At 48.5% G+C, this 22,114-nt stretch overlaps 2 protein-coding genes and 1 long non-coding RNA gene across 9 annotated transcripts in view; 2 read left to right on the top strand and 1 right to left on the bottom strand.

Annotated features, from left to right (window-relative positions):
* ZC3H7B (zinc finger CCCH-type containing 7B) overlaps positions 1-4,721 on the top strand; it is a 47,405-nt gene extending 42,684 nt beyond the window's left edge. For all 5 annotated transcript variants that reach the window (XM_064420107.1, XM_064420104.1, XM_064420108.1 and 2 more), the window contains exon 23: positions 520-4,721. In XM_064420107.1, the coding sequence (XP_064276177.1) occupies positions 520-712 (193 nt within the window). In that variant the 3' untranslated portion in view covers positions 713-4,721. The remainder of the gene's footprint in view (positions 1-519) is intronic.
* Positions 1,832-17,170, bottom strand: LOC135300556 (uncharacterized). 2 transcript variants are annotated; one of them, XR_010362366.1, is made up of 3 exons: positions 16,560-17,170; positions 8,920-9,081; positions 1,832-8,720 (listed from the first exon to the last, which is right to left on the bottom strand). It is a non-coding gene; the product is annotated as an uncharacterized LOC135300556 (long non-coding RNA). The 2 variants fall into 2 exon arrangements; XR_010362365.1 differs by having other exon boundaries at positions 1,832-8,636.
* The window catches only part of TEF (TEF transcription factor, PAR bZIP family member), a 22,618-nt gene continuing 13,335 nt past the window's right edge, over positions 12,832-22,114 (top strand). The window contains exon 1 of one of the 2 annotated variants that reach the window (XM_064420121.1): positions 12,832-13,140. In XM_064420121.1, the coding sequence (XP_064276191.1) occupies positions 13,038-13,140 (103 nt within the window). In that variant the 5' untranslated portion in view covers positions 12,832-13,037. Of the gene's footprint in view, positions 13,141-17,547; positions 17,830-22,114 lie in introns of those variants that run through there. The other variant, XM_064420120.1, reaches the window with a different exon arrangement.

Here is a 22,114-nt window from a genome sequence, read left to right as displayed (position 1 = left end):
CTTTAGAAAAGGAGAGCTTCCTGTCTGCACCTGTGCTCTTCATAGCCAGGATGCTCTCAGCAGTCTCCTTGGCCCAGTGCTTGGGGGAATCCCCTGTGCCTTATTAAATGGTTTGAATGTCTCACGCCCTCTGAATCAGCACCTTAAGGTGCCTTCAGAAATATTGTGATGGTTAAAAATGTCACTTTGGTTAGCAAGAAGGTTCTTCTCTTTCATGGCGGTTACCTGGCATTTCCTCTCTTGTGCATTATTTTTTCCTCATCCATGCTGGTCCAGTTCCAGCTCATATTTTTTTGTGCTCTTGACTAAATCTTGTAGCCACTGCTGGTTTTGCTGCTCTGTTTTTTCCCCAGCCTTGATGTCTTTCCCACCTGCACATGGGTTTGCAGGACAGTCAGCTCACCTTTAAAAAGGAGAGTTCACAGCATGTTTCAGTGGGTCCTGATCAAGTATTCCAGACAGAGAGCTCAAACCCCTGCACTGGGGGTGCCCTCCTGACTGTGCTCCTTGTGCTGGCAGGTTCCAGAAGAACAAGACCTGTCCTGAGGGAGAGGAGTGCCGCTATGCCCACGGGCAGGACGAGCTGACGGAGTGGCTAGACCGGAGGGAAGTGCTGAAACAGAAACTGGCCAAAGCTCGCAAGGACATGCTGCTCTGCCCCAGGGATGACGACTTCGGGAAATACAACTTCCTATTGCGGGATGACGTATAGTGTGAGCTGGGGGGAGTCTGTCAGCTGCAGGAACACGGGGTGGGCTTTCTGAATGGCAGGAGCAGGGAGAGCGAGATCTCTGTCTCGCAGAGAACTTTTTCTTTTCTTTTGTTTTAAGATTATGAGACAATGATTTATTAGTGAAAGAATTTGTGAATTTGATTCTCGTTGGCCAGCGACGCCACGCTCACTGAGTTTGTGAGCCATCTTCTCTCTCTTCTTTCTCCCAAATTCTCCTTCCACTTCATCTTTTTGTTTTCACTGTCCTTCATTCAAAGGAATTAGTTCAGTCTGTACTGGGCTGCAAATCAGAGAATTTCTCTTTGTGTCATTCTTCTGTCTTTCAATTCAGAGTATGACTGCAGAGGTCTGGAGGACAAAGCCGAGAGAGAGGGACAGAAAAGTTGTGGATGCCCCATCCCTGATACTGTTCAAGACCAGGTTGGATAGAGCTCTTAGCAATGTGGTCTAGTGGGAGGTGTCCTTCTAAATGACAGGGGGATTGAAACTAAATGATCTTATGGTCCCTTCCAGCCCAGACTGTTCTATGATTTTATGAAATCTGGTTAAAAGGTGACCATGAATTCTATCTGTTCCTTTTCTCAGTGCTGCAGACTAAGCACCACTTACTCTGCTGCAGCCCTCCTGCTCTTCTGGGAGTTCAGTACCAGAAGGAGTTGTGGTGCAAAGAAGGAAAACCACTAGATTTGGCTTAAGAGAGCTAGGCTTATGCTCTAGCTGTCTGTATTGCCCTGAGGCAGCAACTGGTGCTGAGGAGGATAACAGCTGTGTGGTATAAGGAGTGCAAGGTAAAAGCAGCAAAGTAATGAAACTGCTTGCAGCAGCAGGAACCAGGTTGTAGGTGACTGTAATCAGAAAGGAAGTTGATGACCTCTCATTAGATGTCTTTTTCAGTATGTGGCAGGTGTTCAGGACAGATAGCTTGGGTTTGGTTTTTTGGCTGGTGTGACTGGTGCAAGTAAAACAGAACCCATCTAGGAGGTGTAGTGGAATCTGTGACACACAGTGTGTCACTGAATCCACACAGCAGTATCAGTCGGGAGGGAGGTGGTCACCAAAAGGAGCCTGTGTTTCTGTGTTGCTTTTTGTCCTGAAGAGAGGGAGGGAGGGAGGTAATGGTGTTCTTTCTTACAGTTAAATGGCATGTGTTTCTGGTTACTCAGAGCTGCATTTTTCCCTGCACTGCCAGAAGAACTGGGTGGGGACCCATTTGAAAGGACACCATTGCGCAGCACAGGAAACGTTAAGCTAATGGGAATCCAGCTGGAAGTGCTTACCAGTACCAGAGGTCCAGCCCCCTCCTCCTCAGAGCCAGAGCAGGGAGCTTGTGCATGCACAGTGCAACCAGGATGTGACCCAGAGCAGGGACAGTGGTGAAGAAGGAATGGCACACTGGGACTCAGCCATGGCCTGCTCTTGTGCTGCCTGATGTGTGCTTTGATGAGTAACCACTAATGCTGAACTCTGGGACACAAGTCTTGCTTTTAGAAAGGGCAGCAGTAAGAAGTGGTACTGCTCTGCATGCCTGCCTTGTCCTTTCTGTCAGTCTCATCCTGTAAGCAGTAAACGTGTTCCCTGTTCTGAGCCTCCCTCTCCTTCTCTCTTCTGCAGTCCAGCTGTGCTCTGCAGTTTTGCATGCATGGATGGCACCATCCAGTCAAACACAAACACATCTCCCTCCCAGCCTTCGTCAGGGATGCCTTTTTCATACAGGTTCTCCTGGGACAGCAGTCTCAGAGCCCTTGGGGCTGGTAGGGCTGTATCCATGGTAAATACAATCTGGCCATGAACTGCTTGGTGTCTTGGCATTGCTGCATCCTCCCATTCCTCTCTGCTCCCATATCCTTGGGGTTCAGAGCTTCAGGAGAGATGGGATGTGGAAATCGGGAGATGGGGAGATGGTGTGGGGCAGCTGTCACCTTTCTGAACCAGCCTTCAGGAGGGTGCTTCAGCTCCACTGGGATAGTTAGGCTCCAGTTATGCAGCAGAGTGCTGGAATCTTTCCAGAGACACAGTGTGCTCTAAGTAAACTGAATGCATTCTGCACTTAGAATCATTAAGTTGAGAAAGATCTCAAAGATCATCAAGACCAGTTGTTAACCTGGCACTGCCAAGTCCCAGACTAAACCGTGTCCCAAAGTGCCACAACTACATGTATTTTTAAATACCTCTGGGGATGGGGACTCGGCCTCTTTCCTGGGCAACTTAACCACTTTTCTGCTGAGCTTTTTTTCCTCTCCCTTAAAATATGGATGGTAGTCTCTGGTTTGCTATGAGTAATATCAGACATGGCAGTTTTTGAGTGGTCAGGTGCTGTAATTTCTCCTCTGTTCTTTGTGGTAGCTATGGTACCTTCTCCTGGTCATCCTTGTGCTCAAGTGGTCAACTTTAGAGATGGGAGGAGACAGGCATCAGCTCCTGGGTTATCTTGTTCTGCTTTTCTTGGGCAGAGATGCCAAGGAAGGAAATCTGGATTGGGGGACACTGGAATGTGTTTTTTATTTTTAAAACAAACCTGCATCTCTAGTGTGACTCTAGCGTTCGCTGAGCCGTGATTTCTCATGTAACCTAAACAAGAGTGGGTCACTGTCCCTTCTCCCCATCTCTGCAATGACAGCTGAGCTCCTCAGTGGGGCTTCAGAGGTTTGGGCTGGGGCCGAGATGGGGAGAGGGTGAGGTGAGGTGAGGTGAGGGAGGCCCACGGTCATGGGGGTTGCATCAAGTGTCTCTTTGTTTTCCCTGATATGATAACCTGGTCTGTGGTGTTGCAGTACTTCGTCACCAGACTTGTTTTAGTGTGTATATATGTGACCCTTGCCATGAAGCATATATACACAGGTATTAAATATATCGCTCTATATAATATTATATGTGTGTGGTATCGAAGGAATCTTTTAAATGAGGGTAAAGGAAAAGGACTCAGGCCAGGAAACGCAGCATCTCCAGTTTAATTATGAAGCCTTGTATTTGGGATAGGGAAAGAGAAATAAGAAAAGAGGGGACGGTTTTATATAGATAGGTATAAACTTTGAGATGGGACAGGTTTCCCTGTTCACATTTTTGAAACCCTTTAGGATGTCCTTGCAGTCCCATCTCAGTGAGAGTATTATACTGCTAACTAGTGAGTAAAGTTTTAATATAAGGCTTTGCTTATATTATTTAAAGGGACATTGTGATAGGCAGAAGTTTCACACTTGACTTCCCAGGCTTGCTTTGTCAGGCCAAGAGGGTTTTCTTCAACACATTATGTGCTCTCAGCAGAAGTGCTCAGTGCTCACAGCTCTACAGCAGATAAACCACAAGTTGTAGAGGCTGCTTTAGTGGTGTGTTCACAAGACCCTGTGATAACTCTTCTTTATTTGTGTGAGAGAAGAAGAAGAAAATTCTGCAGCACAGAACCAAATTTTAGGGTTTTTCACAAAGAAAGTGATATTTTAATTTTATAACATTAGAAGAAAATCTCATATACTGTAAAATAACCACAGACATTCACACAGAGCAGAAACTTACTAAATGCTGAAGGACTTAGTGAAAATCTTTTCCCAAATTCTTTGGTAGGGGCAGAGATTAAGGTGACACTGGCATTGGAGTTAACCAGGCCTTTACAGGGAGAAGTAGAAAAAAAAACCCAACAAAACAACAACCAACAAAAAATACCCTACTTAGCTTGTATGAAACTGTATGTCAAAAATTAATGGGTTTTAGCAAGTGAAAGGAAAAGATAGCAAGGGGATGCTGCAGTTCTGAGCTTGGTAGTAATGATATTGAGTCCTTTAATATGTCTTCATATTAATATAATTTAAGAATACCACGCTTTACTATTAAAAAGAACTTAGTATCTTTCATAAGGTCTAGTATCAGGATAAATATGTAGATGTTTTAACAACATTTTTGTTTTTGTTCTTAAATAAAGAAACAAAAAACCAAACTTGCTTCTTTTAGCCTTTGTAATAGAAAATAAAGGTGTGCACTTTAAACCCTCTCCTGATCCAGAGCGTGTTTGTGTTTTTCAAACAGCCTGCAAAGGATTTTATCTTGCTTTTGGGTTTCCCTGCTGTGAGGAGGGAAGAGGGGAGCCTTGGACCACTGGGGCTTTCTCCCATCTTTAAGTATAATCTGCTACTCTTCTTGCTGAGTGGAAAATGGCCTATGTGCATATTAACAGTGGATGCAGTTCTTCATCAGACACACAGTTCTAGTGAACTTTAGGTGTGTTTAAGAAGTTTTTCTTTCCCCCTAGTGCCAAGAATCCATGTGCTCTGCATTAACACATAGTTTCAGGTGTTTGGGTAACCTGTGTTTCGACACCTCCAGTAATCGGGTAAACACATTCATCTAGAGATCCTTCTGTGTAGGCTGCTCTGTCCAACTGGGCTGGCCAGTTCTTTTGCCTGGCAGTGTGCACCCTGCTAGGGAACACGTGAACATGTCCTTAGCCCTGCTCACTGAGTCGCACACTGCCTGGGCCATGGGAAGTGTCTGTGCACTTACTTTCCTCCTAGAGAGGATGCTGTGTGAGGAAACTGCACTGGGGGAAGGGGTCAGTGTGAAAACATTCATTAATAAACCCAGCTTTTTTAATTTTTGAATCTATCATGATGCAGATTAATTTAGAATTCTTGATTAAATCAAAACTGGAGATGAAGACACGGGTCTCCCCTGTTACTGCTGTATAAACTCGTATGACCAGAAGTCATATCCAGTGAGGCCTGAAGAGACAAGATTTGTCACACGTTTCCTTGATATGCCCTCTTACAGACATAAGAACTCATGTCCTTCTGGTCAAAGAAGAGGCCTGAACACATTCTTGTAGTGCAGGGGGAATGCGGAGCCGTGTGCACTTCCAAGGTGCATACAATGTGAGAGACATTAATTTTACATTCCAAAGGTTGTTGAGGCCATGATGGCAAGAGTTGAGGGTAGCTTTTCCAGTACAATTGAAACCAAAATTGTCAAATTGTGAGACAGACAAAGCACCAGGAGAAGAACACCTGTTCTTGTGGGTTTGAGCCTCAGCTGTAAACTGGTGTTTCTTCACTGAAATAAACTTGTATTTTGGAGAGGAAGAAAAGGAGTGGTGATTTCAGTTATCAGATCTTCCTAGCAACTTCAGCAGATACAAAGACAAGGCAGAGAGACCCAGGTCAGCCAGGAAAAGTCCAGGTTCTGTGGAAGACTGAGAGGAGCAGGGTAGAAACTCCTGAGAGGTGGGAGGAAGGCTTCATACTGAACATGGTTAATGCCATCACACAGCAGCCTGTCAGAGGGAGTTTGCTGCAGATGGGAATCCTAAGCAACCCTGTAATGGAGTCTGCCTACCACACTATAGAGAAACATTTCTGGGCAGTGACAGCAGATGATGCAAATGCTGTCATCCTCTTCATTGTGTTTGCTGCTGCCATTGCAACCAGGAACAGGGTCATGTTGTGTAGTGTCCTGTGCACAGTGAGCAGCAGAGAGTTCCTGACATGCATGAGCTGGGGAGGTGTGTTGGTCATTGCCTGGGCACAGAGGACGTAACTACGTAGGGCAGCTGGGGAGAAAACATGGGCCAGAAGCAACAAGCTAAATAGTGAAAGAGGCCTGGGTGGGAGTGACTAGTTGGAGGGAAGTGGAGGAGGAAGGGCTGTGGGCACACCTGCTGAAGTACACAGCTGTTTGATATGTGGTGGAGGAAGGCACTGAACAGACCTGGTTGGATGCTGTGGGATGGCCATGAGCAGAGCTCCTGTGGACACACAGCTATTGGGGCTTACTGGAAAGCTCCGGGCTCAAGCCATGTCTCATTCAGCCTCACCCTTTTCTCTCCAGGACGGGAGTGGACAGGACAGGACCTGTCCATCCCACATAACTTCTCTCCCTTCCCAGATTGATTATCACCTTTTGTTTCGGTGTTGTTCCTCCTCCAGGCAAGAGCAGTGTGTCCTGGTGCCAGCGGGACAGGAGTGGTGTTTCCTGAAAACAGCTCCAGGTGCAGCAAAGACAAGAGCAGGGACCAGACCAGATGACAGCTCCAGCTGACTCATTTCTCACCACAGCAGTCCTGTCCCTGGCAGCTCCCAAGATTGACCCTTTCAGGAGTGCTCATATCTGCAGTTTATCTTGTGGATGGCAGTGCCCCAGAAAACTACTACTTGTTCCAGAGAGCCTTAGGAGGCACAAACATAGCAGAGACCCCATAAATAGGGTCATTCATAACCATCTGAATTAATCCTTAAAAAAATTACATTTACCTATGGGTGGGATAAAAGTCTCTAAAGCTAGATGCCGGAGTAGATTTGGCTTGCTTTGAATTGGAAAAACACTCAGCTCTGGAGGTGCTCTTTGGCATATTTCCTTTGTTCTCAGTGGATTTCCTATGTCTGCCTTAGCTGTGGGCTTCCAATAGCACTGCAGCCCTCCAGGCAGATGGTTGGGAAGCATGAAGAGCTGCATACTTTTGCTAATTGAATCCCAAGGCACGTGACCCTGTCTGTACCCCAGCAAAGCTCTGAGACAGAGAGGGAAAGTCCTGCTTTCATGGGAGTGAGATGGCCTCAGTTTTCCTCAGCAAAATTGCTTGAGAGTAACTGCAACACAGCTTGGCATTGCCCCTGGGAGCTGTGGTGGGGATTCAATACAGCAGCATTCCAAAAGAAGCTCTAGGCAGCCTGGAAATTGTCCTGTTTGAGACCATTCATGTCTTGGTTTTGGGGTATCAGTGGCAGCCAAACTGTCAAAGCCTTTTTAAGGGTCATTTGTTTTCTTCCAGCCCACATGCCTGCCCCAGGCTCAGCTGACTCCTGTATCTTTCTGTCAGGCTCAGACCTCTTGTGCTACAATGCTGCAGGATCCCTGCTCTTGTTGGGGACCATGTTGTCCTCATGTTGTCCTTAGCAGATGTGAGTAGGAAGAGATGGCTGACAGACAGCCTGGGTCCTTACAGACAGCCTTGGTTTTGAGAGAGAAGCAGCCACAGGAATGTGTCTCTTGCTGTCCCACCCAATGATCTCCCATGGCCCAACACCACAGGCCTTGGATTTCCCCATCCTGATTTCAGCCCCTTGGTTTATTGCTGCTCTTGGCACCTCCTGGACTCTGCCTCCTGCCAAGGCTTGTTCCAAGAGCTCCCAAAGCTGTCTCTGTCCAGGCTGCCAGAGTGTTTTCAGAGCAGGGAAATGCAAAAAGGCAGCTCTAGGTGTCCTTCCTGCCCAGGACAGTACAACTTCTGGTGATCCCAAGGCCCTTTGTCACGTTTTCTCCCTGCCTAATACCTAGTTCTCTGGCAAAGGGCACCTCACAAGGAAAGCCACGTGCAGGGAAGCAGAGCCGTGGTGAGCCCAGCTGCCATGTAAGCACCTCAAGAAGGGGGAGATGTCTTGGCAGGGGTGGTGGGGAAGCAAAGCTCATTAACTTTTGGCACTCATTTTGGGGAATTAGTTTTTAGAAATTCTTTTGCCTCGGGCAGGAGGTGCAGGCACTTCCTTCCACTGAAGTTCACTGCTTGGCTGGGAGATCCCAGCGCTGCTCCTGCACACAGGGAGATAGGCAGGCACATTTGTACACATATATAGGAACATGTATGCATGCCATACCCTGCTGGGGAAGGAAGCCCTTTCAGAGGTAGGAAGGGAGCTCTGAGGGGTGAGGTGTCTGTGTCACATGCTGCTACCATCAAAAGTACACAAATGGTTGCATGCTCATGTTGCAGGCACCAGGCAGGGTCTTTAGCCAATACAGAACCCTAGTCCCACTTTTCCCACACCCTCCCAAGCTGGCTTCATTACTCCTTCTCTCACCTCCTTTTCTTCAAAGTAATCTGCTGTGGATGCTGACACAACTGTGGTCAGGCCACAGCCTTCCCTGCTGCTGCTGTTCTGGGTATTCCTGCAGCTCCATGGATGTTTGTTGGCGCTAGCAGCATCTGAACCCAGAAGAAGACAAGTTTCTGGGATGTGGTGCAAGTGTCCTTTCAGAATGACCATGGTGAAACTCAGCCTGCAGGCCTCTGCCAAGGCGAGAAAAATTCCTTACCAAGCCCAATGTACCACACAAATAAATAGTTAAGTCTGGAAGCTGTAAGGGGAATGTACAATTGTCCTAGGAACTAGTACAAGAACAAAAAATTGTAAAGATATCTGTAGAGAAACAGTGGTTGACCTCTGGCAAAGGGTTTGCTTGGATAAGAGAAAGAGGAAACCACTTACCAAGCTGGGTTTGGTGCAAGAAGCAATCCCTGTGGGTGGGCCTGGAGCCTCCACTTTGAGGAGTAGGCTTGATTTGTGGGATGTGCAGCAGAAGATGTCTCATGTGAGGTACAGAAATTTCCAAGTAATGGCTGCACTGCCAATGTGAATGGTCTTGGGTGACTGAAAGAAATGGAGAAAAAAAAGGAAAATAGTCTTGCTTCATGAACAGCAGAATTTGAAAATCTTCTAGAGGTTTCTAAATGTTTTTATCCTTTTTTCCAGATTCACTTCAGGGGAATGTCATCTTGTATGCCACCACAAAGTCACTTCAGTACTGCTGGCTTCTGCCTGTCCCTTGTCACTGCCCATGATCATACAGAACACATTACACCAGGCCCCAGATCATAGAGAACACATAACAGCAGGTTTTATCTCTGGGGAGGCATTAATTTGACTCTCCTCTCCCTAGCTTGCTTATCTTTCAAACAGAATAAGATATTTAAATGTTTTTATCCCTTTGCCAAGGTGGGTAGCATGCTCTGGGGGTGGATGGATGGATGGATGGATGGATGGATGGATGGATGGATGGATGGATAATATTGTTGCATAAGATTTGTGTCCTTAGAAAATAAGGCAAAAAGTTTTTATTTTCTAAGGGGACACATTCCATTAGATTACCAAGCCAAACTTTCACCTTATTGGAGGAAGCTGAGATAAAAGCAATTAGTAATAATAACCACTAATGCCTTTCTTTGGTCAAATGTCATTGCTGCTGCTGGGTTACCCATCAGCTGTGCTTTCAAACACACCTGAGGAACAATTAAATTCCCTTTTATGGTGGTGGCCTCATAAATCGATGAGCAGCCAGGTGTCACCACCAAGGACAAGACCCACAGCAATAATCTGCAGCAGTTTCTGACTGAGGAGACACCCAGATGGGGCACTGGCTCTTGTTTTGGGTCTGAGGGAGGCTGTGAGACACTGGCAGGAGTGGAAAAAGGGGAAGGACTGCTCCAGAAGAGCTGTGAAAGTGGCCCTGTGGAGAAGTTGAGAGAACACTCCTGGGGGTGAAGGAAAGATGGCAACTTGGACCATGCACAGAGAGCCCCCTTAGCCAGCTCCTTAATGAGCAGGGCTGTATCAGAGGTCTGAATGTCTGAAAAGACTCTTCAGGGTCTCAAACTGCCAGCAAGGCTGTACCTGTGAATAACACCTCAGCAGTGTTGCTCTACAGTTCACTTTGACCCAATGGCACACCTCTCTAGAGAGATCCCGTTAGAGACAGGAATAGAATTAGAGGTTTTAGAAGAGACATTTACATGCTTTGGTGCCAGCAGAAGCACCTGAACACTGCAGGAAGGCAAAGAGGTCAGGGGAAGGAAGGTACAAAAATTGGTTACTTAAAAAAAAGAACAATTCTTTCAAATAAAGATGTAAAAGGAGAGAGAGTATGGACCAAGGCAAATGTTGAAGAACCCACTATCCTCCCCTCAGGACTGCTGAACACACTCCTTGGGCAAATGTGCCAAGAGGTTCAGCCAGCACAGCTGGGTGGTGTGGGTAGCTGCCCAAGAGACTTGCAGAAAATACAGTGAAGTTAGCCCTGGTCTCAGCCAGTTAAATTGGTGTTCCTGGAGTTTGGCCTTCGCCATCACTTTAGGTGCCTCCTTTTGTGTGCCATCCACTTAGGGCCAGTATAAGTTGACCATGGCTGGTTGAGTCTGTGAGAAAATGTGCTGTAAAGGGCTGACTGGGCATCTGAGTGGTGGCTGGAGCAGAGCTGCCAGCACCTCCACTAAAATGGGATCACAAAACCAATAAAAACATACCTGATCTGACAACAGTGCAGCCAGCACAAGTGATGAAATGTGTGGCCATGCCTGCATCTTTCCAGAGACAACATTTCAACTGCATTCACTAAAGCTGCTCAAATGCTCTGCTCTCCATGGCAGGACATGGGGGCAGACAGACATTCCCCACTGCTATGACTCTAATCCATAGTATATTTTCTGACTCTCTGGGGCTTGAAGACAGAGTGGTATTGATGCTTCCAGCTAGTGATGTTACCCAAGCTTTTCTGGTGGGCAGGAGCTCATTGTTCTGGGATTCTGAATCAAGAAGGACATACAGTCTTGGTAGGAGACTTTTGTGGGTATGGCAAACACCAGATGAGATGTACATCTCATCACTCTCAGACCTCTAGATAAAAAATTAGATATGTCCATTGCAGGCTAATAATTCAAACTGCTAAGAGACAATTTAGATTATCTTTAAGGTACTTTCCAACCCAAACCACTCCATGATTCTATGAATTATCTCTGAATTAATGTCTTCATTTTCTGAAGCCATAAATGTCAGTCAGTTGCTGCAGCAGTGGCTGTGAAGTTCTTGGGTCACTCCAGACGTGGGGTCAGATGTTTGTTCAGCTTTCATAACAAGTTTGAGCCTGGGACAAAATTAGGGGGTCCAACTGCAGCTGGCACTGGACAACCACCATGTTCCCAGTGACTTTCCCATGCCAGCCTGTGATAAGAAGCAAAACTAGGCATATATGACAGTAGCTATCCCAAACATCAATGATGCCTGGCATGACTGGATGGTCTGGAAGATATCAGGTGAGGACATGGATCTCCTGGCTGGCAGGCTGTGCCCCAGGAAGGAAAGATGTGATCGTGTCTCTTGCTTACAGGAGCCAGAATGCACTGACCATCTGCAGACTCTGCTGGTTCCAGCTTTGGGTGGATGGAGAACACTGTAACAGCCCAGGTTCTCCCTGAATGGCTTCACCACTGATGATTATGACTGGCACAAACTCTGAATAGGTTGTATCATAATTACAAATTCTACTAAAGTAACTATTGTGTGATTTCTGAGCCTGATTAGATTGGGATCTAGATCACGAGTCTTCTAACTCAAATTCTCAACTACCCAACCTGGCTAGGTAATTCCTTCTTTTTGGTTTCTACTGGGTTAAACCAAGTGCATTTCCTTATGGAACCAAACACCATGCCTGATTTTGCTGGGCTGTGTCCAATTGCTGTGGCTCACAGACCAGTGTAGGAATACCTGGTTTCTACCGACCCACACTGGCACTCTAAGGCTGAGCCTGGCAAAACAGACAGGAACAAACTAAGAAATGAAGGCACTTCTGTTGAAATACCACACTCAGGAAAAGAAAAGAGTACAGCAGATGTAAGATGCTCCTTCCCACACCAGGTTCTGAAAAAGAGGATCAGACCTTTATCCTTCTGTCTCCAGTTCTTTTCTCCATGCTAAAAATTTCCCTGACAGGAGAAGAGGGGCTTTGTGTGCTCAAGATCTTACTTAACCAGCTGTTGCCAGGGTATTTGCAGGGTTCATGAACTCTCTTCCCGTACATCACTGCTCTAAGAGGAGGCTGTTTGCTTCCTGATAAAATTCTGTGGCATGTGGCACTTCAGAAGAAAAATCCTGTACTTTGAGGATGATGCACACTTTATAAGAAAGAAACCTTGTGCTAATATCATATTAACTTAGGAGGGACACACAGTAATTGTTGCATCGCGTACAAATAATGCCACTTTCTTCATCTCAGCTAAGAAGTTAGCAGGCAGATGCAGACAGCATGTGTATCTCCCTGTAACAGCCTGCACAGCTTGGAGCTCCTCAGAGCCTCCAAGAACGCGTCAGAGGATCCCTCTCCTGTTGTGTTTGCAGCCAGCGTGCACCCCTAACAGCACACACTTGCTTTTTTTCCCCTTCAGACACATGTATTTGTTATAACACCTTGGGAAGGAAAAGGGTGCTGCCTTTGCAAAGTTAGATAACTGGCCCAGTTCTTTGCTGCCGGATTGGCTGGGAGAGGCCCTGTAAAACCACGCTGGCCAGGCGCCCAGCCCAGCCCTGCAAGGCTGCAAGCTATTTCCACAATTGGCCACTTCAGAGTGGGAGAGGGGGAGGTGAAGACAGCCGGGCAAGCTGCATCTCTGCCAGGCTGCTTCCCATTCTCCTTGTTTTTTCTCAGCCAGAGCAGTTCGGCAAACCCGCTCCGGGTGCCCCCGAGCCCATCTCGCACCGCCCAGGACAGTGGGGTGGCACCTTGGTGGCCAGGCACCTGGCCCTCCCTTAGCTCTGCTGGCACAGTCCCAGGACAGGACATGTCAAGCTGCAACAACCCTGGGGGCCCCACTGCCCTGGACTTTCCGGAAGTCCTGAAGTCCCTACTGGAGTATTCCTTGCCCTGGACCAACAAGATGACAGGTAGGATTGAGGAAATATGTACTGGGGGTTCTGTTTTGATTTCTTCATCCCCTCCTTCAGTTACAGGTGAGAAAGGGGCAGATCTTGTTTGCTGCAAGCCCTTCCAGGGTGTGTTTCCCCAAAGTGTCCAAGTCAGACAGGGAGTCCTGGCACTGTGCATGTTGTGCAGCTAGGAGGAAAACAGCAGCAATGGATTGATTATAAAATCATGCTGAGCTCCTGATCCTTTTAATCTCTGTGCTCAGCTACTTCTCTGAAACCCTCAAAGATTCATGCACAGAAAAGGCTTGGGCACAAATGTTCAAGTGACTTCCAGGATTACCACTGATTGTTGTCCTATGGTAAATAACCACTAAGTCTCCAGACATTGCCTTTTCCCAGACTCCGACTGTTCAGAGAGCCCAGCCTGCATGGGCAGGCTGACTGTGCAAACTTTGTTTAATTGTTTATCAGTGAAAAGCTGGGATAGAGAACAGAGCAAATGTTGCATTTTCTTTGCAAGAGCACTTCTGTACTCCTAGGCTTTCTCATTCTCTGTGCAGCATCCTAGAAAACAAATGGAAAGGACCCAGGAGGTTATTTAGTTTGGGTTTTTGCTGTGCTGAACACTTTGCTCATGCTGCACTGATGGCTTTGCTAATGCTGGGTCTGCTCCAAGCACCCATCACAGAGCTTGAGTACTCTCTGGTTTTGGATAGGCTGCTACACAGCCTTGACAAGCTGCTTTTTGGTTGTTGTGTTTTAATGTTTGCTGCTGGGAAGTGTGTGGGAACACCTCAGCTCAACAAGCCTATGTCTGGCATGAGTGAGTTGAGCTCACAGAAACAAACATGCACAGAGCTTGTTCTTCTCTAGGAAGTTGCTACCAGGACATCCAGGCAGCTCTGCAGTGTGGAGGGGTGGCAGAACCCAGGAGCAGAAAAGCCATACACACAGTGTGGAGAGGGACCCTGCTCTTGCTCCAGGGTCAGTGGGAGAAAAGGCTGCTCCTGTGACAGTAAAGCATTCACGTAGGGAAAGGCACCTGCCTACACCTGCTGTAATACAGTGAGCCCTATGGCACATGCACAGCTCCCTGTGGGAAAAGGAAAATAGGGCAAGGGGAACTGCCCAACCCCTAAGGGGCTCATTTTGTCACATTGCTCCGCTGCTGCCTCCTATGAGCTCTCTCTCTTCTTTGCTGAGACTGCCCACGAACAGGTGTGTTTACATACCACACCATTTGTAGTCCCACTGTTTGTGTGGACCAGGGCACGTTTTCCCAGCTGACAGTACCCAGGTAGAAAGTGGAACTGTCTGGGAGGAGGCAGCAACAGCCAAGGGCAGCTCATATGGTGCAGAGCCTTGCTGTGGCTGAGTTTGGCTGCTTTTCTGGGATCTCTGCTCACCACAGCCAAGTGGATTCAATTAATCCAAGGGAGGGGTGCTGGCAAGACCTATCTGTTTAGAGTAGGGGGTAGAGGAGAGATCAATGATTTGAAGAGAGAATAATTTAGTCTTAACTCAATGTGACTTATTTGGCAGCTGAGAGTGCTGTTTTGTGGCAGCTTTCTTCCTCAGCTCCAGGACCACCCTGCCTTTCTGCATCACTTCCCGTAGTCCTCAGAACTGTCTTTATTATTCTGCCTTCCTCTCCAGACCAGCATTCCCATCATGGCCCTCTTCCCACAGAGCTCAGTTCTCTCCTTCTGGGCCTCCATACTTGGACAGCACTCATCTGGATTTGCTAGTTCTTAGGCCTCTCTCTGAAATTCTCTATTCTGCTATTCAAACCTCCTGGTGGGGCTTGCTCACACCCTGTGCCCAGCAGTGAGCTGCTTATCACTTGCCTCCCTCCCTGCTGCACCCCAGAGCTGGGCTGTTCTGTAGCATCTGGCCCTGACAAGACTCCCAGCAGTAAGAGCCAAGGCCGCTGCATTCCTCTCCTCACATCTCACTGTCCTCCACTCTTCCTTCTCAGCTGCAGAGTGAAAGCAAATGTAAAAATCCCAGGCAGATCCCAGCTTAACCAAGAAGGCAAAGCTTGTGGTACAGTGCCTGGTTTCTGTTGGCAATTGCTTTGAGCACCTAATTCCCAGAGGCAGTGAGGAAAAGCTCTCAGGGCAGCCTCCCTCCTAGCTGGCAGGGCAGTGCTAATGCTGGAGCAGGGTGATGTGAGAAGCAACCCACAGGAATGTTCCTCAGGAACTCCCTCCCTCCTGCCTTTGGGAAGAGCAGCTAACACTGTGTAGTCTAGACCCTCTCCAAGGAAAGTCACAACTCACAGTGGTGCACAACAAAACTTTGTGCAGTGGAGCATGGGTGGAAATGTGCTGGAGGAAGAACATGGTCAATCTAAAGGGAAAAGCCCTGGAGTAAAAGCTGCTGAGTGGTTTTAATAAGCTCCCCTCATACAGACATTGCCCAGCAAAGCAGCTGCCATTGAGCCCTGCAGGGGGGATGTGTGCAGACCCTGTTCCTTGAAGGAGTGCTGTACAGTACTGAGGCACAGCATCAGCCTTGGGGGCCACCAGCACTGACAACAATGGAACAAAGTGACCATGAGAGCCACAACTGAATGGGAAGGAAGCCTGCAGCCTGCCCCACTTTGGCTGCGTCTCCTTGCCTAGGAGCTGCTCCTTTGTGACCTCACTTGGTTGTGCTCTCTATCTACCACCTATCAGTAGCTGTTTCCTAGACAAAAGCACCACTGCGGGCTTGCTGCCCCTTGCCAAGCTGTGTGTGCTGCCTCTGTCGTGTGTGGTCTGACATCTGTGTCTCATTACCCTCTGTGAAGTGGCATCTCCCTTTCACACATGTGCCTTTTCTTCCTGCCAGCTGAGCTTGGCAAGGCGGAGGGAGGCCATGGAGGGCACGTAGCAGCCCTGGAGCACACTGGGCAGCGGAGCATGACCTGCTCTGCCTGCTTCTTGCAGCTGGATTTATCAGCCTTGATAAACGATGCATTAACCTGCGCCGTTGCAGCCTATACTAACAGGGTGTCCTTTTCCAAGCTTCCCGCTGGGCAGCATGTGTGCAGGAGTTGCACCGGGCGTCCCACCCATTCCCTGTGAAGGAGGGAGCAGATTGGGCCTCCCGGCCCACGCAAGAGAAGCGGCTGCTGGGTAGGGCGGCTCCACATCTGCCCAGGTTGGCTGGAGATGGCCTCTGGTCCTCGCTGCAGTAAGACAATGGAGAAAAACACCTACACTGTGTGACTCCAAATCCATTCCTTTTCCTGGGGCATGTGGTGAAGAGTTTAGATCTAATTTTCAGAGTGTTTTTTTTTTTGTTGTTGTTGTTTTGTTGGGGATTTTTTTGTTACAAAGACCGTCTGGGTTTATTAGTAAGGATCAGGTAACATCGTGCCTTGCCAGATAAATGAAATGTCTGAGGTTTGTGGCAGGGAAGTCCAACCAAGCAGACGCCCAAGTGCCTACCTGAGAGGAAGTTGTCTTTTTTTCCTGCTGGCACGTATGGGAATGCCTCTGCCCTCGCGGCTGTGTGGGATGCAGACGGGCCGATCCCAGCGGAGCACACCCTTCCCTTTCCCGGCTCGCAGCACTCTATGGAAGGTCCGCTGCCGCCCCTCCTGCCCAGGGCAAGCAGCCACTGCTGGCAGGAGAAGCCTGTGCCTGCAGCATGACACTTCTGCGAATTTATTCATTTTGGGAGAGGCTCCTCAGTATCCACCTGTGCTCTCTTGGCAATATTTGCTCCCTTCGTGTGTTCAGCAGCTTAAATCCCAGCACGGCATCCTTGCTGCTAGAGCAAGGGAGCCGCTTGGGGAATCACAAGAATTTCTTGTGACCCTGACAATTTGGAAAGGCGGCCTCTCCTCCCTTCCCCCACGCCGGCACTGCAGTGGAGTCCCTCTCGCTGCCCGTGTTATGTAGGGCACGCCGCTGCGGGCATCGTGCGGGACGGAGGGAGATTAAATCCAGGCACGCGCGAAAGGTGACTTCGGGATCCGAAATGAGGATATGCAAGGGCGGGCAGGAGCGCTGGTGCCGGGACAGGGCGGGGAGGGGGCTCGCAGGCGTCGCGCTGCCGGGGCGGCCCTGACGGACCCGCTCGGCCGCGGCCCCTCAGGCAGCGGGAGCGCGAGAGGCTCGAGAGGCGCGCGGCCTCCTCCGCCCCCTCCGCCCCGTGACGGTGACGCAGCGCCCGCGGGAGGAGCGGGACGGGGCGGGGCTCCGAATGCTAATGAGCTCCGTTGGGGCCCCGCCCCTGCACGTGCCCTGACGGGCGGAGGGCGCGTGCCCGCGCAGGCGGCGGGGAGGGCGGGGCGGGGCAGGCGGGGCCTGTCGGCGCGGGGCCGCCCCCCTCGGCGGGCACGGGCCAATCCCGGGGCGCGGAGCGGCCGGGCCGGGGCGGGGCCCCGGAGCTCATGAATACTGAAGCACGCGCCGGGCGTCAGCCGGCTGCGCCTGCGCCGTGCGCTCCGCGTTTCGCCGCCGCCGGGTCCCGGGGAGCCGCCGCAGCCCCGCGCCGCCGGTGCCCGCTGACAGCCCGCCCGTCCGCCCGCGGGGAGTATGCCCGGCCGCGCCGCGCACCAGGAGGCGGCGGCGGCGGCGGGAGGACCAGAGCCCACTGCAGCCGGGGGGAGCGCGGGGCCCGCCGCGCAGCAGGAGCGGCGGGGCCTGGCGGGCGCGTTCCCGCTGGTGCTGAAGAAGCTGATGGAGAACCCGCCGCGGGAGGCGCGCCTGGGTGAGCGCGGGGGCGCGCGCGGGGGCAGCGGGAGCGCGCGGCGCCCCCCGGTTTTCCGCCCCCACCGCCCCCTTCCCGCCCCGTGGCTCGGAGGGCGGGACCCGCCGGGGCACGGCGGGACCGGCCGCGGGGGGAGCGCCCGCGGGAGCGGCCGCACGCCCCGGCCGCCTCCCTCCGCCCCGTCCCTCCCTCCCCGCCTCCCTCCGCCCCCCCGGCCGGCCGGGCCCAGAGCCGGCAGCACGGGATCGCTCCCCGCCTGCCAGGGATCGCCCTCGCCGGGGCGTGTGGGTGCCTGCGCCGGGCCGAGCGCAGCGCTGCGGGAGCCGAGCCGTGACACGCTGCTTTCAGCCCCTCGGCTCCCTGCAGCCTCCCCCGCCTGTGGACGCGTAGCTGGGAGCGGCAGTGAGGAGAGTTCCAGGCTTGCTTGACCTTAATTGCTGGGAAGTTGCCCGATGGCACGAGTAAACAGCGGATCCCCGCAGATTAGGTTCGGTGATAATCCACAGGGGTATGAGTGACTGCCTGCACATGCAGCCCTGCATGGGCTGGGGCTGCCTCTGCCACTGGTGATGTGGACAGCAGCTGTGTAAATAGCAGTGCTTATGGTCTTCGGTGCTGATGGAGCACTTTCTTTTTTTTTTTTCTTGGCTTTTTTTTTCCTTTTTTTTTTTTTCCCTTCTCATCTGGCAGTATTTTTGCTTTTCTAAGTATCAGTTTCATTTCGAGGAAGGCTCAGCATTATCTGCACTGCTGTAATGCCCAGTGTACTGGTGTATAATAAAAGAAGTCCTTACACCGACGAATTTTGAGGTTCAAAATAATTTTTTGAAACAGTAGACAACATCCAGGGTAAACCACAGCATAAGCAAGGTTGGCAAGATTGTTGCCAGTGAGGATCCCCCCTACCTTGCATGTCTAATATTGCACAATAGCCTTTAAATCCGTTTTGTGACTCTGGAGACTATCTTTTTCTCCTTTCTGCTAAAAAAAAAAGAAAAATAAGTCAGCTTGTGATAAAGGAATTAGTTATGTTGCTATGGTGCAGGATGCTGCAGCACACAGAATCTTGAATCTACAAAATAATGGGATTGCTTAAGATATTTCTGCACCCAGTCCTTTTTAAAGACATTAGTGCCAGCAGGAGCAATTTCAGTTCATGTATGGTTGCTGATAGGGATTTAGTGACTTTGTCTTGAGGCTGATTTTTGTGTTCAGAATCATGTGATGTGGCCTATGGAGATGTAAAATTCTGAAATTAATGTGATTGGGAGGTAGTGCATTTTTCTAAAATTAGAAACATTTGATACTAGATTGATTACTAGATGACCCCATTCCAGCTCCTGAAGGTGTTCAGCTGGAGCCTCTGAAGCTGGCTGGAGAGTCCATTTCATCTTGATTATCCATCTCCATTCATGGTGTGACAAAGTTCAGGCTGTTCTTGTTCTTAAAATTTCTCCATGGTTTTCTTTAGTTCACCTTGTTCTGTTTCACTTCACACTCTGTGGAACTTGTTGCTCTCTGTTTATTTTGGTCTCTGATACTTTTTTGTTTGCATATTTAAGACGAAAGAATGCCTTCATTGTCAGTAGGTAGTTACTCCTGATTTACAAAAGGCTTGTCAGTAGACTTGAGACTCAACTGACTTTAGAGGGTCCTTGATTATTTTCTGTTCTTTTAACAGTGATACACTCAACATGTAAAAAATTTACTTGTTCACTTAATCCAGTGGTGCATTTTCAGCAAACTTTTTGAGAAAAGACCCTGCACTTTTGTCTGGAATGCCTATTGACAAAACCTCAGTTTTCTGTCTTATTCTGTAATGAATTCTATCAGCTAGCTGCAGTGTCTGTCCATTTGCAGTCTCTGCAAGCTACCTGTGGGTTTTCCAACTGCTGAGAATAATTTGACTACCCAGTCCAAGCAAGCAGCTTTCTAATCCTCCTGAGCAGCAGAGGAGGGAGGGAGGTCAGCCAGTTCCAGCAGAATGCCATCCCCTGGAATGCCCTGCCATGGAGCAGGCACAGCTCACCAGCCTTGCTGGGAGTTACTGTTGTGTATGTTGCAAGGATTAAATAAATAAAAATAATTATATTTTTATAAAAAAAGGGAAAGTCCTGTGGGTTAAGGGAAGGCAATTATTATTCTGGAGCAGGAGTGTAGGTCTCCTCCATTAGTAAGGAGCTGCTGCATGCACTCCAAAGGATGCCTTAATCACCAGTTGCATGCTGCTGTGGCAGGAGAAATGCCTCAGCAAACATCACAGTAATGGGCACTAGGGACAGGGAGCTCTGCAGCCTGCCTTGTTCCATCCTCACAAGTGGGACTAAAGACTTACGGAGCAATCAGCCTATATATATATATTTTTTTTTAATATATATATATATAGTGATTTCAGTATAATTTGACCATGTTTTTCTGGTGAACAGGAAGAAGTTTGTCAAATAAGTATTTGTTCTGTTTGTGGCTGGGCTAGCTCTTGACAGCATGCTGGCCAAAATCTTTTGGTTGGATTTTGGTTTAGTTGGTTTTTTGGTTTTGAGGAAAAACCAGGACAGGGAATAAAGCTCTTTTCATGCTGCTGCTTTTGGTTGAAACAGAAGTATTTCCAGCAGTTCAGTAACTGGAATGGTCCACTGAAGTCACTGAGCACAGACGGTGTCCTCACTGATAACAGCAAATGTACAGCCCAGTTAATAGGTCACAGTAGCAGAATGAGGGGGCTAAATCAGACATGAGCCATCATCTGCAGAAGTACAGTCCAGATTTATCAGGGTGACCTTGAATCGCTGCAAATGGAGCCTCTTAGGATACTGCAGCTCTACTGTCAGGTAATACCTGTTTACACTATAAATATCTTAAGAGAATTAATCTTTCAGGTCTCTGTGCTGAGGTAGGCAGAAACTTCCCCCTCAAGATGCAAGAAGCTAATTAGTGTTTCATTAGATGTTGTGCACCCAAGCAGGATGTTGTGTGGCAGAAATAAAGATTAAATGAATAGAAAGAAAGCCCGTGGGAAAACATCAATGCAAAAACGATCATACAAAGGTTTTACCATGTTATGTATCATCTTTGAAACAGATGAGCTCCTAATATGTGTTAATTTCTGCTATTTTATTTCAGATACTGTTAGAAGTGAGGGAGGAGAGAGAGACAGCATAGCTAAACAAAGACAGTATGGGGGGGCCCAGTGCTCGCTGAGCTGTCAGCTTGTAGCAAAAGGACAAAAAATTTCAGATGCTTTTCTCACGTGGAGGAAGGATCTAATCTGGTGTGAGCCAGGGACAATCACAAGAGGAAACTGGAGGAACCATGGTGTTTCCAGGTTACTGCAGGACAGCTGGATGATCATGCACATCCAGAAGGCATTAAAAGATCTGACAAGAGCCACATATGCCAGTAGTGTCATCTTTTTAGCGTCTACCTTCTGAAAATATTTTTAAGCCATATATTTAGTCTAACAATCAGGTTGTTTTTATTTTTTTTTCTCCTGTCTTGGAGGTGTTGTATTAGCTGTTGCAAAACAGCGAATAAAAAGGCAAAAAAAAAGCACTGCTGGTTTATATTAAAACTGGCATAACTTATAATGGTATACTGTCTTCAAGAGTTAATAATTTTTTTTTTTTGTTTTTAGTTGACATTTTGACTTGACATTTCACAAGTTTTTTATTATGCTAATTAAAAATAGTTATTTACAAATAATTCATTACTGTTGCTTGGATTTGTTCTGGTGCTCCCTTTACTAGGATATCTCCACAACATCCAGTGCAAATCTGGGTTTGGTTGTGCTGGGCACTGTGAAATGTTGGGGAGTACGCAGTCTCTATTCACAGGTGAAATGTTGGTTCCAGTTTGGCAGGGTGTGCTCCAGTCGTAAGGGAAATCCTCCTTATATATGGAGTAGATGCTGTTTCTTTACTGGCTTCAAGTAGGAGCTGGTTAGGAGCATTCTGGTTATTTACATCATTACTGTTAACCTGCATGTTTGCTTTACCCAAGCAAAGGGTAGGAAAGTTGCAGACTCCCCGTGAAAAGGAGTTTATAGCAGGAATAGGAGCTGGAAGATGGTGGTTTAGAGGGAGCACGTGAAGTGGCAAGGAGAAGGCCAAAAGCTGCAAGGTGATATTACCAAAGCTTATGTCCAGGAGCCACTGGGCTGAATTTAATGTGTCCTTTAGGTGCTTGCTCTTGATCCCAGACTGGTGGCTGGTGAATACTTTCTCAGCTGCTTGGTTTAAAATCAGTATCTTCTTTTGTATAAAATATTCAGAATACGGTAGATAATTTA

This window comes from Passer domesticus, chromosome 5 (genome assembly GCF_036417665.1).
Source record: "Passer domesticus isolate bPasDom1 chromosome 5, bPasDom1.hap1, whole genome shotgun sequence".
NCBI lineage: Eukaryota > Metazoa > Chordata > Aves > Passeriformes > Passeridae > Passer > Passer domesticus.
The sequence above is the reverse complement of the archived record's forward strand: the minus strand, read 5'-3'. Positions and strand labels throughout refer to the sequence as shown.